Source organism: Danio rerio, chromosome 8, assembly GCF_052040795.2.
Source record: "Danio rerio strain M-AB ecotype USA chromosome 8, GRCz13ab, whole genome shotgun sequence".
Lineage (NCBI taxonomy): Eukaryota > Metazoa > Chordata > Actinopteri > Cypriniformes > Danionidae > Danio > Danio rerio.
Window position 1 is genome coordinate 15,338,043 of NC_141028.1, and position 17,794 is coordinate 15,355,836.

At 33.6% G+C, this 17,794-nt stretch overlaps 1 protein-coding gene across 1 annotated transcript; it reads right to left on the reverse strand.

Moving 5' to 3' along the window:
* Window positions 1-2,417: 2,417 nt before the first annotated feature.
* Window positions 2,418-6,309, reverse strand: LOC100001760 (novel protein similar to vertebrate pim oncogene family). Its single transcript, XM_087264372.1, has 7 exons — window positions 4,213-6,309; window positions 3,770-3,864; window positions 3,620-3,670; window positions 3,123-3,501; window positions 2,859-3,035; window positions 2,681-2,769; window positions 2,418-2,559 (listed from the first exon to the last, which is right to left on the reverse strand). Exons 1-7 carry the CDS (start codon window positions 5,147-5,149, stop codon window positions 2,539-2,541), a joined length of 1,749 nt encoding a protein of 582 aa, XP_087120498.1. The 5' UTR covers window positions 5,150-6,309; the 3' UTR covers window positions 2,418-2,538.
* Window positions 6,310-17,794: the final 11,485 nt, after the last annotated feature.

Genomic DNA, 17,794 nt, shown 5'->3' on the forward strand with positions numbered 1-17,794 from the left:
TCTTTCATTTGAAAAAGAGAATGAACAAAAGGTATACATGATATTGTTGGTTGTGTCTGGTTTAAAACCAAAAAATTTACATCTCAAACTTTCATGACAGTTCAAAAGAAAACATTTCTAATACACAGTACATTAGACACTGTTGCAAAAAGATATTAATGCAGTTTTAGTGGCAAATATTCATTTAGTTTTGTAGACAGATCGCACTATTGACAGATCACAGTATTATGTTTTTCTCTTCTTTTTCATTCTTTTATAACTTGTTTTAACACATTTGATCTGTTTTTATCATTTTTTAAATATTTTATTATTATTGTTTTTATCTTTCTTAAACATGTCTCTTTTATTCCTGTTTATATAAAGCACTTTGAATTGACACTATGTATGAAATGTACTATATAAATAAACTTGCCTTGCCTTGCCTTGCCTTTGTAGAGTCATACTTCTTGTGAAAAATAAATATATACTGTGAAGAATGAGAGAACTAAAGAAAATTGACAGTAGAAATGGATATTGTGACTTTTACTGTATGCATCGTGACAGATGCTATGAGAGTTGTGTAAAATTAGACTTTTAACACATATGCAAAAAAAGTTTGCAAAGACATTGAGTTAAAAACTACAGCACTGGTTACTTGAATTAGGTCATTTAATTTGGTATGATGACAGTGGTGGTAAAAACATAATTTAATGTTTCAAAAACATTCTGCATTAGAAGGTTGAAAAATAAACTTATTTATGGATTAAAGTTTACTGCAAAGTATTCTTAAAATAAAAAAGTGTTTACTCTTTGTTATTATTGTGCTTTGCTGACAGTATTGAGTGTAGCATTCAACTAGAATACAAATAATTGTGGCTAAGTGTTGTTATTAATGTTACTTGGGAAACTTTAGAGGTTAAAAATCATGAGTTGAGCCCCAGCCGTCTGGATGAAACCCCAAATTCTAACCTTTACACCATATTGTTGTAACCAATGTACTTCAAAATATCACTTTTTTTCTTTCCCCCAAATGAAACATCGTTGTTCCTAAAAACTCCTGAAGAAAGGGGACAACGTTAAGTAACTTTTGAAAACTGACAGTTTTAATAAACATGTATGCTATGTTACATACAAACAGTTGTGCAAAATTACAGATTTTTAACACATGCATAAAACATTTTGTGTTGAAAAACTGCTACAGAGTGCAAAATCAAAAGCTTGAATTAGGTCAATGCTATTGGTTTGTAATATTAAACTCCAGTCATGCAGTAAGTTTAATGAATAGTATTTTAAACATCACTTTTCCAAGTAAAAAATGCACAGATAATGTTTTTATATTCAGAGTGAAAAACATTATGCTAGATTTTAGTTTGAAAATTTGAAAATGTGTTTGCCAATAAAAAAACATTGTTTAAAGAAGTATATACACTCCCAACAAATTAAAATTAGCAATTTCAAGCCCACATATTGTCATTGTTTAAGTATTTATGGCCAAAAACTCTAAACATGATATAAACATATCTAGATGTATTATGTTTGAATTGACCTATGCACAGTTATTCAACTTGCGAAGGGAAAAAAAACAAACGTTTTTGTGTGTGTTTGAAAAACATCTAACTGCTTATAAGGTGGCATGGAGGCTCAGTGGTTAGCACTGTTGCTGCACAGCAAGGTGGTCGCTGGCTTCCTAGCGGGACCAAGCTGGGTCACTTGGCGTTTCTTTGTGGAGTTTGCATGTTCTCTCTATGTTCATGTGGGTTTCCTCCGGGTGCTCCAGTTTCCCCCACAGTACAGGTAGGGGAAACTGAATTGAAGAAGCCACAGTCTAAATTAGCCATAGTGTATGTGTGTGAATGTGAGTGTATAGGAGTTTACTTGGTTGTGACTGGAAGGACATCTGCTGTGTAAAACATATACTGGATAAGTTAGCAGATCTTTCCGCTGTGGCAACCCCTGATTAATAAAGGGACTAAGCCGAAGGAAAATGAATGAATGAATAATTATCTATAAATCAAGTCATCAAGTAGCCATATAGATTTGCACTGCCTACCCAAATTTAGCCTTCTTTTGGCCAGACGTTTAGAGTCTATTAGACAGCATTTAAACGTCTCATTGCTTGGTGAGATGTCTGAAGAACAAATACAGTACATGTGGCAGGGAAGTGTCTGTTATTTTAAATATTCATTTTCAGAGTGGAAATGTGATGTCATTTTACAGCTTAAAATGATGTTTATCATCAGCTGTTTTGTGTTGGTGACTTTTTTGACACGTTTATTGTGTCAATATGCAGCCTCTAGTCATCTTTTTAACTGTAAGAATAGCATGACACAAGAAATGCATTGCAAACTTATCATACATGACAGAAACAAGATTCACAGTACTATGTAAATATGTGCTCTCCTAGAATTGTTTTTGTCAAATAATACTCTTCACAAGAGTTCAATTAATGCATATGTTTTATTGTTTGTTTTGAGAGGAGCCACCTCCTGCTCAAGATTTCCTGCCTCAAACAGCCTGAAACGTTCCTCTCAAGACAATAACATGTAGGGTGGCTGTTCTTCAGTTCTCCAGGTTGGTGTCCTAAAATAAAAACAGCAATTAGTTTATCAAAAGTCAATCCAAATCTAATATTCTCTAAGCTAACATCCATAGTCTTGTGTTTGAATTAACCCTCCCAAAATACTCTGCTTAGGCTTCATACCTTGAACCATTCGTGGAGAAGAATCTCTTTTAATTGAATCCGCTGCTCTGGCTTTTGCTGGAGACAGCAACTAATCAACTGACAGCATTCTGTGAAAAACAGTTGAAACATCTGTTTACCTTGAACTTCACACCTCCTTTGATGTTGCATGTAAGAGTCTTTGAAATAAAGAGCTTACCATCGGACAAGCCAGCTTTGGAGAAGTTGTTCTCATTGATCATGTGCAGTTCTTGAGGGTTGGGAAAGTCCTCACACACCAATACGAACAAGAGGATGCCAAGGGACCAGACTGTTGCCGGCTTCCCATTGTATTCACCCGTTTCCTCAAACTCTGGGGGGCAGTACTCAAGGGTGCCTAAAGGTAAAAGATTTTTGCATCAATTAGCATTTGTTGCTATAAATTCAGAATATCGTTTTTCACAGCTTAAGGGTTAATACATACCGGCAAATGTATCGTAGGGTGATTTCTTGAGAAGGTCTCCACACCCAAAGTCTATTAATTTGACTTTATGAGTCTCCTTGTTGATTAGTAGGTTTTCAAGTTTGATATCGCGATGTAGAACACCATTGCGGCAGCACATGTATGCAGCTTGAGTTGCCTGCTGCATAACAACACGCGCTAAACCTTCACTTATGGATCCTCCATAGCTTTCTGTGAAAGCATATAGGTCCTCACAGGGTGAAGGGTATTCCAACACCATTATATAATGGTCCTCCTGGTCCTGCCAGTCCAGAAGCTGGATTATTTCTGGAACGCTGGATACTCCATGGGCGAGGATGAGAAGTGCAACTTCAAGAGGAAAGGGCTCTGAATGACCCGACTACAGGAAATACAATTTTTATGATGTTTAGATAGATATATCTTTTATAAATTATGAATTGAATCATAATTTCACAAAATTTCGACAACAGTAGCTTGTCTTATGAGAAATCACTTACGATACATATGTATTCCACATCTTCCGTCTTTGTGACAAATTTCACTGCCACCTAATAAACAAGAAATAAGCAAAGTGTATGTAAGAATGATTGTACAGCTAACATATTGTATTTGTTACTATTTATCCAATCCAGAAAAATGAAAGGCACCTTTAAGTCATCGTGTAGACGTCGCCCCTTGTACACAGTTCCAAAGGATCCTTCACCCAGCATGTCATCGATCAGATAGTGGCAAGAATTGATGACTATTAAAACAAAACCAAGGTTAAGTAATATGAAATATCAACCAGTGTAAAACAGGACAAAATGTTTTACTTAATCAGTGTACATTTTTTTCAAAATGAGGTCTGAATGTTGAATTAATAAGCTTTAGTTTTACCTATTGCCAAAAATATATCTTGTGCAACTTAAGACTGGTTTTGTGGTCCAGGGTCACAAATGGAAACATTAAAATGGCCTGATATAGTATTGCAGGAGTGTGTGTGTGTGTGTGTGTGTGTGTGTGTGTGTGTGTGTGTGTGTGTGTGTGTGTGTGTGTGTGTGTGTGTGTGTGTGTGTGTGTGTGTGGTGTGTTTAAGGGACAGTAAACTTACCCTGACTTGTCATCTTTCCATTATTCTCTATTTGTTTTGAAACAGAGGCCTGTGTGCAGACTGGAGCTTGACCACCATTGATGCTCCAGTCTGACGTTGTGTGCTGTGAAGTCTGAGGGAAATTGGCACTCCCCTCGGAAGCATCGGGGACTGGAATCTCAGTGGCATTGTTAAAACAATCAGAAGTGGATGAGTGTAATGGAGGCTGGGTGACATCAATACTCCAGACTGACACTTTGTGTACCGGAGTCCGGGTAGCGTCAGTACTCCAATCTGATGTGGTGCGTGTTGGAGTCTTAGTGAAATCATTGCTCCACCTTGACGTGGTGCGTGCTAGAGCCAGGCCAGAATCAATGCTCCAGTCAGATAAGGTGTGAGCTAAGCTTTCGGCTTCATCACAATAGTCAGGACTAAGCAATGGAGTCTGGCTGATGTCAAAGTTCCAGTCGAATGAAGTCTGAGCAGTATTGCTGCTCAGAACTGGAGAACGGAGGACATCAGGTTGAACAGTAAGATGTTTCTTTACTGTTGGATAGACTTCAGGGTCACTGGCTGAAGGTTCCTGAAGATTGAGGTCTACAGTATGAATGACCTGCTGTAGAGATCCGTCACCTGAAGAGGAGGAAGGTTGTACTTCAGGTGGTGCTGCAGTTGCCCCAGTGTCCTGAGCCTCTCCATCAACCTGAAGTGTACTATTTTTGTCAGCAGCTCTCAGACAGGAGAACCACCGCCACAACTTGAACCTTCTTTTCTTTTTACGGTTGGTCTCCTTTCTCTTTTTATTTTTCCCCTCACTCGCACTATCTTCACCTACGCCAACAGGATGTTTATGAGCTTCCACCAAATTGGTGAGCTGTGGCGGTGCATCGTGATGGTAAACGTGCACACGCTCAAAATCATTGTTCGCCTTTTTGCAACGACAATTACGTTGACCCATCGCTCAACTAGTTTAACCGCAGAATGCCAAAGTCAGAGTTGCATTCGCATTCTCTTAGCTATGATGTCACCTTTCGAACATTCACATTCAATTCTAAATGTGACGCAGGCTGGGCCGTTTCTGTGGAGCGTTTCTGTGGCCATTTGAAAGTGCCATATTGTTTTTGCATAAAGTATATGCCTTATAATCAATCAATAACCGATCACACATACTCATAGCCTGTATGCAAGCGGCTGCCCGGTAAACAGGCTAAACTTGTAAAACATAGACCAGCGTTACGCCTTCATGAAATTAATTCTGCGTCAGTTTTACAACAAACTAAAACTCGAAATTAATTCAAATAAACAGTTGTAACAATAAAAAATCATTAAAAACATTTGTTTTTCACTATTTTACTTTCACTATTATACATTATATTACATATATTTATTTATAACAAAATTCGAATGGACCTAAATTTACCAAATGGTTTAAAACGTCTGAATCTCTTTAATATAGGATTGTAAAATGCTAGACACTTCTATTTACTTCGTTATTATTCCTTTTGCACAATTTATCAATCAATTTATCATTATCTATCCGCATCTGCAACATGGATATTCGCACCCTAGGAAAAAAAACCTATAGAGGACGAAACCTTCAAAAACTATAAATAAATGAGTAAACAAATAAATAAATAAATGAATAAATAAATTCATAAATTCCTGCATAAATAAAACAATAAATAAACACATTGCATATTTATTTGCTTTATTTATGCAGGAAATTGTGAACATTTTTACTCATTTATTTTTATAATTGCTTTTTTTATTTATTTAATGTTTTATTTATGTAGTAATTTATATTTTCTTGTTTATTTATGCTTTGTTTTATTTATGCAGAATTTATTTACTTATTTATTTATATATTTTCGTTTTTATTAATTTTTATTTATGAAGACATTTATTTATTTGTTTATTTATCAGTCGTATTTATTTATTTATAAAAAAATATATTTATGCCTGCATTTATGGATTTATTTACTTATTTATTTATTTGCGTATTTATTTATTAATTATTTTATTTATACAGGGATTTATAGATTTCAATGCTTATTTATGTATATATGCGCGTATTTTGTTATTCTTTATTTTATTTTATTTTTGCAGAAATGTATGGATTTATTCTCCAATTTCGTTATATATTTGCGTATTTATTAATTTTTGTATTTATGTATGAATTTATGTATTTATTTACTTAGTCTTTTATTTTTATTTATTTATTTTTTTTTTTTGCGTATTTATTCATTTATTTATTTATTTATTTATTTTTGCCGGTTTCGTTCTTCGTATAAACTCAGCATTCTTTTGATTTTGGATGCATGCTTTTTTTTCTATTGACATAATATTTTTGCTCAATCATTCTTTATAGTACTGCGTGCGTGTGTATATGTTTCACTGACAGTGTTGAGGTTGACATTTTGTATGGTTAAATTCTTTAATGAATGTATAAATGAATGGTTGGACTCGTCACTATTAAGTATGGCTGATATTTTAATCCTCATGCTTAAAATATCATCAGTGACTTGCACTTCTATTTTTTGATAGGCTACATGTTTATATATATTGATAAATTGTGTATATCCAATACCACAGTGACACATTTATATTCTAGCAATCTCGTATTTTATTATTCTCTTGACGAACTTTTTTTTTTTTTTAATTTAAACTTCAAATAACAAACAGGCATTTTCAACTTCCATCGTTAAACATATATATCATTATATCCAAGCAGCATATAGCTAATAAACAAAACTGTACAAATTAATAATAACATAAAAATAAACCTTAAATAATACAAAAGAAAATACATTACATTCAGAGGGGTCAGTCCATATATGTTGACAAAAGCTTAGAGAGCTTTAAGGCACCTTTTGTTTTTACTTGTTTTATAGATTTATATAACATATTGAAATCATTTGTAAATGCTTTGAAACAAGGAGAAACTTTAACAAATCTACATTTGTGTATATAAAATTTTGCTACAATCAACATATTATTACATAGAAATTCAACTTCCTTGTTTTTCATAAAAATGCCAAATTTCACAATGTGATAGTCAAACGCAGGTGTTACATTTTTAGTTATCAACCACTAATACAATCTGTCCCAAAAGGATTTGACACTGGAACAACTATAAAAAAGATGTTCATGGGATTCTATATCTTTCAAGCAAAAAATACAAGCATTACTGTCTAAATGAAATCTTATTCTAAGAAATTCGTTACATGGATAGATGTCATTAATTGTTTTGAAATGTACTTCGTTCATTTTAGGTAACAAGGGAAATGACAGGTATCTTTTTCTAATATCAATAGTGTCCGCTTTAGAAAATCTCTCAGATAAAACTTTTCTTTTAACAGGAAGAGGAAAATATTCTTTTGTCAGTAGTGATCTCAAGACCTTGTTGTTACGTTTAATATCCAAAAATTAATAATTATTTATAAACAAATCAACTAGTGTAGGTATTACAGAGGAGTATTGCACTATACCTTTAACTAAGTTCCTCAAAGCTACATTAATAGCTTTGACAACCAAAGAGAATTCTCTATGTGCACAATTACAATTGAATTTTAACCTAAAATGATCATAGCTCAACATATTACCATCATCATCCATTAAATGAATTACATTCCAAATTCCTTTGTCAAACCAGTCTTTAAAAAATAAAGATTTCCTGTCATGTAGAAAAATACACCTGTTATTCCAAATGATAACATTATGTGGAGTAAAATTGTGCTTGTACAACATCTTCCAATATAGTAACACTTCTGCATGAAAATCAGACAATTTAAATGGCAATTTTAGTAAGTCAAAATCACATTTTAGAAAAAAAGAAATTCCTCCCATCCTTTGAAAAATATGAAAAGGGATGCTAAACCATAAAGACGGTTCACCTTTAACAAAGCTTTGTAACCATTTTAACTTCATTACTCCATTTATAACGCCAAAATCACTAACATTCAACCCCCCTTCCTCTGATAACTTTACCAAATCATTTTTTCGAATTAAATGTTGCTTATTGTTCCAAATAAACTCATAATGAACTCTGTTAATTTGTTTAATACATCTTTCTGGTACACCTAAGGAATATGCTGGATAGATTAATCTTGATATTGCTTCCATTTTTGTTAATAATATTCTCCCGAAAAATTTAATATTTCTTTGTAACCAGCTACTTAATGTTTTTTTATTTTTCTGTACAACAGTATGAATATTATTATTTTCCCTGTCCCTAAAATTTTTTGTAATAGTTATTCCCAAGTATATTATGTAGCTTTTAATTGGGATATTATACAATGAATTTTATGTATTATTGTGAAGAGTTAGAATCTCACATTTTTTCAAATTTAAATGTAACCCTGAAGCATTAGAAAACAATGATATAGACTTTAAGGCAATCGGTATTTGATTAGAGTCCTTCAGAAATCAAGTTGTATCATCAGCTAGTTGTGTAATTACCAAGGATCTACTTTTAATGGCTTAATATTTTTAATATACAGTGCTAATAATTCGGCAGCAAGTAAGAAAGAAGGGGGCTTACTGGATCTCCCTGTCGTATTCCCCTTCTGATATCAAATCTCTTTGTAGTACCCGATTGAAGTAAAACAGCACTTGTTATTTGTTATATTGTCAACATTGAAAGAATATTAATAAATTTTGTCCCAAACCCAAAATATTGTTGAGACTGAAAAACAAAAGGGTGTTCAAGTTTATCAAAAGCTTTTAGAAAATCCAGAAATAGTATTATACCATCATCCTCTATCAAATGTGAATAGTCTAATAAATCTAACACCATGCAAATGTTATTATTTATTAGTCGATTTGGAAGAAACCCAGATTGTGTATCACTAATAATTTTACCTATACCACCTTTAAGTCTACTAGCTAATGCATGAGTGAATATTTTGTAATCAATGTTAAGTAAAGTAATTGGTCTTAAATTATCAATAAGAGTGTTGTCTTTTTTGGTTTAGGTATGAAAATAATTATAGCCTGTTTCATTGTAGTTAGTAGTGTATTACTTTCTAAACATTCTTTTAGTGCTTTAAAGAGCATTTCTCTCATATCATTCCAGAAAAAAGATAAAAGTTAGTTGCAAGTCCATCTTGACCTGGTGATTTACCTAAAGCCATTTTTTTTAATAGCAGCATCAAGTTCTTCAATTTTTAAATCAGAGTCACATATCATTTTAAAATCTTCATCAATTTTAGGAATAAAATGATAGAATTTTTGAAGAAATTCTCAGAAATTTTCATGGAAAATGATGATGAATATAGGCTTTGATAAAATTTAAAAATCTCATTACTTATTTCTTTTGGATCAGTTACAATTTTATTATTTAGATTTAAGGTGATAATTGCATTTCTGTCTACTTTTTTCTAATCTACTAAAATAAGAGCTGTTTTTTACACCAACTTCCATCCATTTTGCTCTAGATCGTATATATGCCCCTTGTGCCCTATTTAAGTAGAAATCGTCTAATTTAGTTTGTAATCTAATCATTTCCTCTTTATTAGGTTCTAATGATAAATCCTTTTTACAACAATCATTAATGTCTTTTATCGGCTGTTTTTCTAATTCTTTTTGCTTATTACACAATATTTTACCATAATTAATTGAGTACATTCTCACTTTATATTTAAAGAATTGCCACTTCTTTCCATATGAATCAATCTCATCATTTGTCATAATTGAATATAAGATTTTTTTAACCATGTCACAAAAATATTCTTCTTTTAACAAGTTTGCATCAAATTTCCAATATTTTTGCCTACATGTTCTTTCAGAGCCTGGGATCAGTGTGACAGTAATTACACAATGATCAGTTGTAGGAGCTGCAGAGATTTTAGCTTGCAAAACATATTTAAAAATTTCTTGGGTTACCAACCAAAAATCTATTCTTGATTTACAATTTCCATTGGGTCTAATCCATGAATATTGCCTTACTTCAGGGTTAACATGATTCCAAACGTCTATTAGGGAAGTATTAATACAAACATTTGTAATACATTCATTTCATAATTACCATATTTTGTTGGAAATCTATCCATCCATTCATCAGGGACATAATTAAAGTCACCAACATATTTTCAGTTGGGAAAAATGTTTTCAACTCTCTAATAGTTTCTGAAATGCATTCCAGCAAAATTCTCTTTTTATATTGACCATTATATCCGTAAACATTTAGAAGAATCAGTGGAGTACCTTCAATCATCAAAACTGCAGCAATCCAGTGTCCATCCTTATCTTCTTTCACTTTAACTACTTTACCAGGACAGTTATTCAAGCATATGACTACGCCAGCAGATCTATAGTTCTATGACTAAACAGTATAGTATCACCCCATTGGTTTCTCCAGAAGGTTGAGTCCTCTGCGCTGGAATGTGTCTCTTGTAAAAATATACATTGTGCCTGTTGACTTTTGCAAAATAAGAATATTGCTTTTTTCTTAATACTGTCTTTAAGTCCCCTGGTATTCAAGGAAATAAAATAAAGTTTAGAACAAAATTTAAACATACTATTTACTTACACTACAAGTAGCTTTAACAAGCTAACAAATAACACCTCACAATATCTGTGTGGAGAAAAAAGAAAAAGAATAATTCAGTTGGTCCTTCTAAATATAATCACGTGTCTCATTTGTCTACATTAACAGCTCCCATGAACTATTTAGTATACATTTTAAGCGAAACATACTTAAAACAGTGTTTTCCTGTATTCACAAACAGCCGAAAATAAAAACTGGGTGAAATGTTTACAGTATACTCACCAGAAGTGTCCTGCAACTGCAGCCACGAGAAAATGCCATAGCCTGAACAGTAAGTCAGGTTGGAAGCAGGTGCAGGATCAGACAAAAACTCTATTGTACTTAAAGTTATTAATCCAATAAACTTTGTCTACAAAAAAGTAGAATTCGCTTGAAAGGTTATAGTAATAAACTTAATATAAAAATATTTAAGTACTTGCACTTAATAAAGTAAAACACCTTTTTTTGAGCTGTTGACGGTCGTATATGTGTCCCACACTGCTAAAAACACTATTAGGACACAAATATTTCACTAAAAAGTGAAAATGGTTTGTTTTCGCCTAATTTCGAGCAAATTTATACTTCCAGTTAGAAACTAATTTTTTGAAGCTGCGTCACAGTCATGAGATCTTAGCGTGTAATCTAGTGTGTAGACTTTATGTCTGTACCTGGGAGTACCTTGTGACGTCTCTGAGTGTGCTGCATTCATTAGAGACTTGGTTCAAACCAATCAGCGCGCTCTATTGTGTATGCCGTGCAACTTCATTAATATGAAAGCTAGCTTACAAGACTGTTTGTACCTGAAACAGTGTTCAGACGGCAGATAGACGCCATGTTGGGTTGCCAAAAGAAGTGGGAAAAGAATAAGATTTGTTTTGGAGATACGGGTCGTGATTTTATAATGTGCTGCAACAAAGGTTTTGTTTTAATTTTCCAGCTGTAAGAGCGCAATTGGACTCACGTGTGGATCAGTGCACGCGACACGTGGCAGAAATACGTTTGCTCTGAAAATTTTTTACTTGAGAGCTTTTTGCATCTGGGCCCGGTTTTTCAAAATGTTTAATCTGGATAAAATTTATCCGGATTTAGTAATCCTGTTTTTGCGGTCTGTGATCACGTAATCCAGCTTATTTTTGAGCCAGTTTTTCAAAGCAACATTGGATTGGATCATTCTGATCCAGATAGGAACTTTTCAGGATCACTAAATCTGGATTACCAGTGTTCAATCACAATGTAGATGGATAAATAGGCCTATGTAAAGAGCAACAAGTAGAAAAGCCAGTGTGGGGTCAATATAACTTTATTTTTATTTGAAATGAAAACACACACACATAAAAAAAAAAAAAAACTAAAAACTATAAAAACCCCACCCCATCCTCTTCCAGCAGTCCGCTCATCTGAGACCTACAACACAAATACTGTACATTGAGGATATTTATAATAAGTTTCAAATATAGATGTAAATAAAAAAAGACTTAATGTCAAAAACTCCACAATTAGTTCAGACTTCCTCATTTGATGTGGAGAGACCAGCTTGCTGAGCAAAGCCTTTAGGAGGCGAATCTTAAGTCTGGTCATCAATCTCAAATCTCAAGTCAGTTGTTCCTCTACCAGATGAAGCTGTGCTTCTGCTCTTTTAGTATCTTTTTGCAAATGTTGAAGGTGATTTCAAAAATCAGTGATTGCCATTCTTTGCTTTTTTTTTTTTTTTTTTGGTTATTCTGTAATCATTGCATGCATCACTAATAAATATTTTAAAAACAAAAATAGTTTCCATTGTGATGAATATATATATCAATTAGGGACAGTGTCACCGACTCGGTCCCAGTCATTCCCCTCGCTGGCCAGCAGAGGCCGCCATCTCCGGACTTCTAGCATTACATCATCCACTTACACTGATCGTGCACACCTGAATCACATCCCAGTTAACGACCCACGTACCCTTTATAAGCCGCATTCAAACACTCAGTCAGTGCGAAGTCTTGTTCAGCCCTGGCCAGCATTACTGAGTGTTAGATCCTGCCTGATCTCCTTTGTATTACTCCAGCCCGTTTCTGACTCTGCTTTGCCTTCTGCCTGTCCACGACCCAAGCCTGATACATGGACTCTGATACTCGCTGCCTGCCCTCAACCCAAGCCTGATACACGGACTCTGAATCACGCCGCCTGCCTTTGACCCATGCCTGGTAAATCACACTGTGTCTGTCTGCTGCCAGCCTTGAAACCATTACGACTACTGTTGATGTGTGTTTGCACCTTTGTGCATATTGAGTGTTTGAGTAAGAGTGTGATTTAATAAATACTGCATAATGGATCCCTCCGTGTCAGTCTCCTCGTTACAGACCAGATAAAATGTATTTTTGGTCAATTTTGACAGCTGTTTGGGGGATTGTTTTGAGGCCAAGCTATTTCTACTTTGCTGTAAGCCTATACTGAAAGGCTGAATACGTTTAAGCCAATCACTATAGCCTGACAGATGAACAAATAAAATTAAAAAAATTATGAGAAAATGATATCGCGTAAGATCCAAAAATAAAATTATTTAATACATTTAAGTTTTCATTAAATTTTGGGCATTAAATCCGCCCTTCTGATGAGATCAGTTTAATCTTTTAAGGCTAAATGCATTAAAGGCTATAATCATAGCCTGACAGATGAACAAATAAAATTAAAACCTTTAGAATAAATAGTATATCTCGTAAGATACTGCATGATCCAAATATAGTTTTATTTAATACATTTTTTAAGTTTTCATTAAATTTTGGGCATGAAATCCACACTAAATCCACCCTTCTGATGAGATCAGTTTAATCCAGGTTTTTTGGATCAAAGAGATCCAAATCCTACAAAAAAGGTCTGAAAAACCCAAAGTAAAGATTTGATCTGGATCAAAACCAAGATTGGATTACGTGATCTAATCCGATTATGTAATAAGTTTTTTATTTTGAAAAAACGATTTTCAAGATTTGATCCAATCCCTTATCCAAAATCCTAGTGGATTACTTTTGAAAAACCGGGCCCTGGGCCCGGTTTTTCAAAAGGTTTAATCCGGATAAAATTTATCCAGATTTAGTAATCCTGTTTTTGCGATCCGTGATCACGTAATCCAGCTTACTTTTTGAGCCAGTTTTTCAAAGCAACATCGGATTGGATCAATCTGATCTGGATAGGAACTTTTCAGGATCACTAAATCTGGATAACCAGTGCTCAAACAGCATAGGACATCACAATGTAGAACTATAGATATGTAAAGAGCGACAAGTAGTATAGCCAGCGTGGGGCCAATATAACTTTATTTTTATTTAAAAAGAAAGCTAAAAAATTTTTTATAATTATTAAAATAATAATAATAAATAATAAAAACAAGAAAAACCCCACCCCATCCTCTTTCAGCAGTCCACTCATCTGAGACCTACAACACTGTACATTGAGGATATTTATAATAAGTTTCAAATATCGATGTAAATCAAAAAAAAGACTTAATGTCAAAAACTCCACAATAATTTTAGACTTACTCATCTGATGTGGAGAGACCAGCTTGTCAGAGCGTAGCCTTTAGGAGGCGAATCTCAAGTCATTGGCCTTGGTTTGCTGCAGTTTGGTTAAAGTCAGTTGTTTCTCTGCCAGACGAAGCTGTGCTTCTGCCCTTTCAGTCTCTTTTTGCAATTGTTGAAAGTGATTTAAAAAATCAGCGATTGCCATTCTTTGCAATTTTTTTTTTGTTATTCTTAAATCATTGCATGCATCACTAATAAATATTCTAAAAAGAAAAATATTTTCCATTGTGATGAATATATATATATATATATATATATATATATATATATATATATATATATATATATATATCAATTAGTGACAGAATAAAATTGATTGTTTTTGGTCAGTTTTTTACAGCTGTTTGGGGGATTATTTTATGAGGCCAAACTCTTTCTACTTTGCTGTAGGCCTATACTGAAAGGCTGAATACGTTAAAGCCTATACTCACTATAGCCTGACAGATGAACAAATAAAATTAAAACCTTATGAATAAATAGTATATCTCGTAAGATACTGCATGATCCAAAAATAGTATTGTTTAATACATTTAGTACATGTCCAAAATGTACTTTTGAAAAACCTGGGCCCGGTTTTTCAAAATTAATCCACTAGGATTTTGGATAAGGGATTGGATCAAATCTTGAAAATGGGTTTTTCAAAAGAAAAAACGGATTACATAATCGGATTAGGTCACGTAATCCAATCTTGGTTTTGATCCGGATCAAACCTTTACTTTGGGTTTTTCAGACCTTTTTTGTAGGATCTGGATCACTTTGATCCAAAAAACCTGGATTAAACTGATCCCATCAGAAGGATGGACTTAGTGTGGATTTCATGCCCAAAATGTAATGAAAACTTAAAAAATGTATTAAATAATACTATTTTTGGATCATGTAGTACGAGATTTACTATTTATTCATAAGGTTTCAATTTTATTTGTACATCTGTCAGGCTATAGTGATTATTGGCTTTAATGTATTTAGCCTTTCAGTATAGGCCTACAGCAGAAATAGCTTGGCCTCATAAAATAATCCCCCAAACAGCTGTCAAAATTCCAAAAACAATACATTTTATTCTGTCAATAATTGATATATGTATATATGTATACAAAAATATTTTCCATTGTGGTGAATATATATATATATATATATATATATATATATATATATATATATATTCACCACAATGGAACATATTTTTGTTTTTAGAATATTTATTAGTAATGTATGCAATGATTACAGAATAACCAAAAAAAATTTAAAAATGCAAAGAATGGCAATCACTGATTTTTTAAATCACCTTCAACAATTGCAAAAAGAGACTGGGCAGAAGCACAGCTTCATCTGGCAGAGGAACAACTGACTCTGAACAAAATGCAGCAAACCAAGGCCAGACTTGAGATTTGCCTTCTAAAGGGTACACTCAGACAAGCTGGTTTCTCCACATCAGATGAGGAAGTCTGAAATTATTGTGGAGTTTTTGAAATTAAGTCTTTTTTTATTTATATCTATATTTGAAACTTATTATAAATACCTCAATGTACAGTGTTTGTGTTGTAGGTCTCAGATGAGCGGACTGCTGGAAGATGATGGGGTGGGGTTTTTATGTGTTTTTCAAAAGTAATCCACTAGGATTTTGGATAAGGGATTGGATCAAATCTTGAAAATGGGTTTTTCAAAAGAAAAAACAGATTACCTAATCGGATTAGATCACGTAATCCAATCTTGGTTTTGATCCGGATCAAACCTTTACTTTGGGTTTTTCAGACCTTTTTTGTAGGATCTGGATCACTTTGATCCAAAAAACCTGGATTAAACTTATCCCATCAGAAGGGTGGATTTAGTGTGGATTTCATGCGCAAAATGTAATGAAAACTTAAAAAATGTATAAAATAATACTATTTTTGGATCATGCAGTATCTTACGAGATATACTATTTAATTATAAGGTTTTAATTTTATTTGTTCATCTGTCAGGCTATAGTGAGTATAGGCTTTAATGTATTCAGCCTTTCAGTATGCATACAGCAAAGTAGAAATAGCTTGACCTCATAAAATAATCCCCCAAACAGTTGTCAAAATTGACCAAAAACAATACATTTTATTCTGTCAATAATTGATATATATATATTCATCACAATGGAAAATATTTTTGTTTTTAGAATATTTATTAGTGATGCATGCAATGATTACAGAATAACCAAAAAAAAATTGCAAAGAATGGCAATCGCTGATTTTTGATATCACTATCAACAATTGCAAAAAGAAACTGAAAGGGCAGAAGCACAGCTTCGTCTGGCAGAGAAACAACTGACTCTGACCAAACTGCAGCAAACCAAGGCCAATGACTTGAGATTCGCCTCCCAAAGGCTACGCTCAGACAAGCTGCTCTCTCCCCATCAGATGAGGAAGTCTGAAATTATTGTGGACTTTTTGACATTGTCCTTTTTTTTATTTACATCTATATTTGAAACTTATTATAAATATCCTCAATGTACAGTGTTATAGGTCTCATGAGCCGAATGCTGGAAGAGGATGGGGTGGGGTTTTTCTTGTTTTTATTATTTATTATTATTATTATTTTAATAATTATTAAATTTTCTTAGTTTTCATTTCAAATAAAAATAAAGTTATATTGGCCCCACGCTGGCTATTCTACTTGTCGCTCTTTACATATCTATAGTTCTACGTTGTCATGTCCTATGCTGTTTAAGCACTGGTTATCCAGATTTAGTGATCCTGAAAAGTTCCTATCCGGATCAGATTGATCCAATCCGATGTTGCTTTGAAAAACTGGCTCAAAAAGTAAGCTGGATTACGTAATCACGGATCGCAAAAACAGGATTACTAAATCCGGATCAATTTTATCCGGATTAAACCTTTTGAAAAACCGGGCCCAGGAGATTGAGAAATCCAGATTTGCTGCTCAAATCTGCTTTCACATGGCATTGCCATTTTCACAATTTTTTTTTTTTTTTGTATTTGCACAGAAAATAAAAAATTTAAAACAAAATTTTAAAATTGGCAATTTCAAGCCCACATATTGTCACTGTTTAAGTATTTATGGCCAAAGACTCTAAACATGATATAAACATATCTAGATGTATTATGTTTGAATTGACCTATGCACAGTTATTCAACTTGCGAAGGGAAAAAAAACACGTTTTTGTGTGTGTTTGAAAAACATCTAACTGCTTATAAGGTGGCATGGAGGCTCAGTGGTTAGCACTGTTGCTGCACAGCAAGGTGGTCGCTGGCTTCCTAGCGGGACCCAGCTGGGTCACTTGGCGTTTCTTTGTGGAGTTTGCATGTTCTCTCTATGTTCATGTGGGTTTCCTCCGGGTGCTCCAGTTTCCCCCACAGTACAGGTAGGGGAAACTGAATTGAAGAAGCCACAGTCTAAATTAGCCATAGTGTATGTGTGTGAATGTGAGTGTATAGGAGTTTACTTGGTTGTGACTGGAAGTACATCAGCTGTGTAAAACATATACTGGATAAGTTAGCAGATCTTTCCGCTGTGGTAACCCCTGATTAATAAA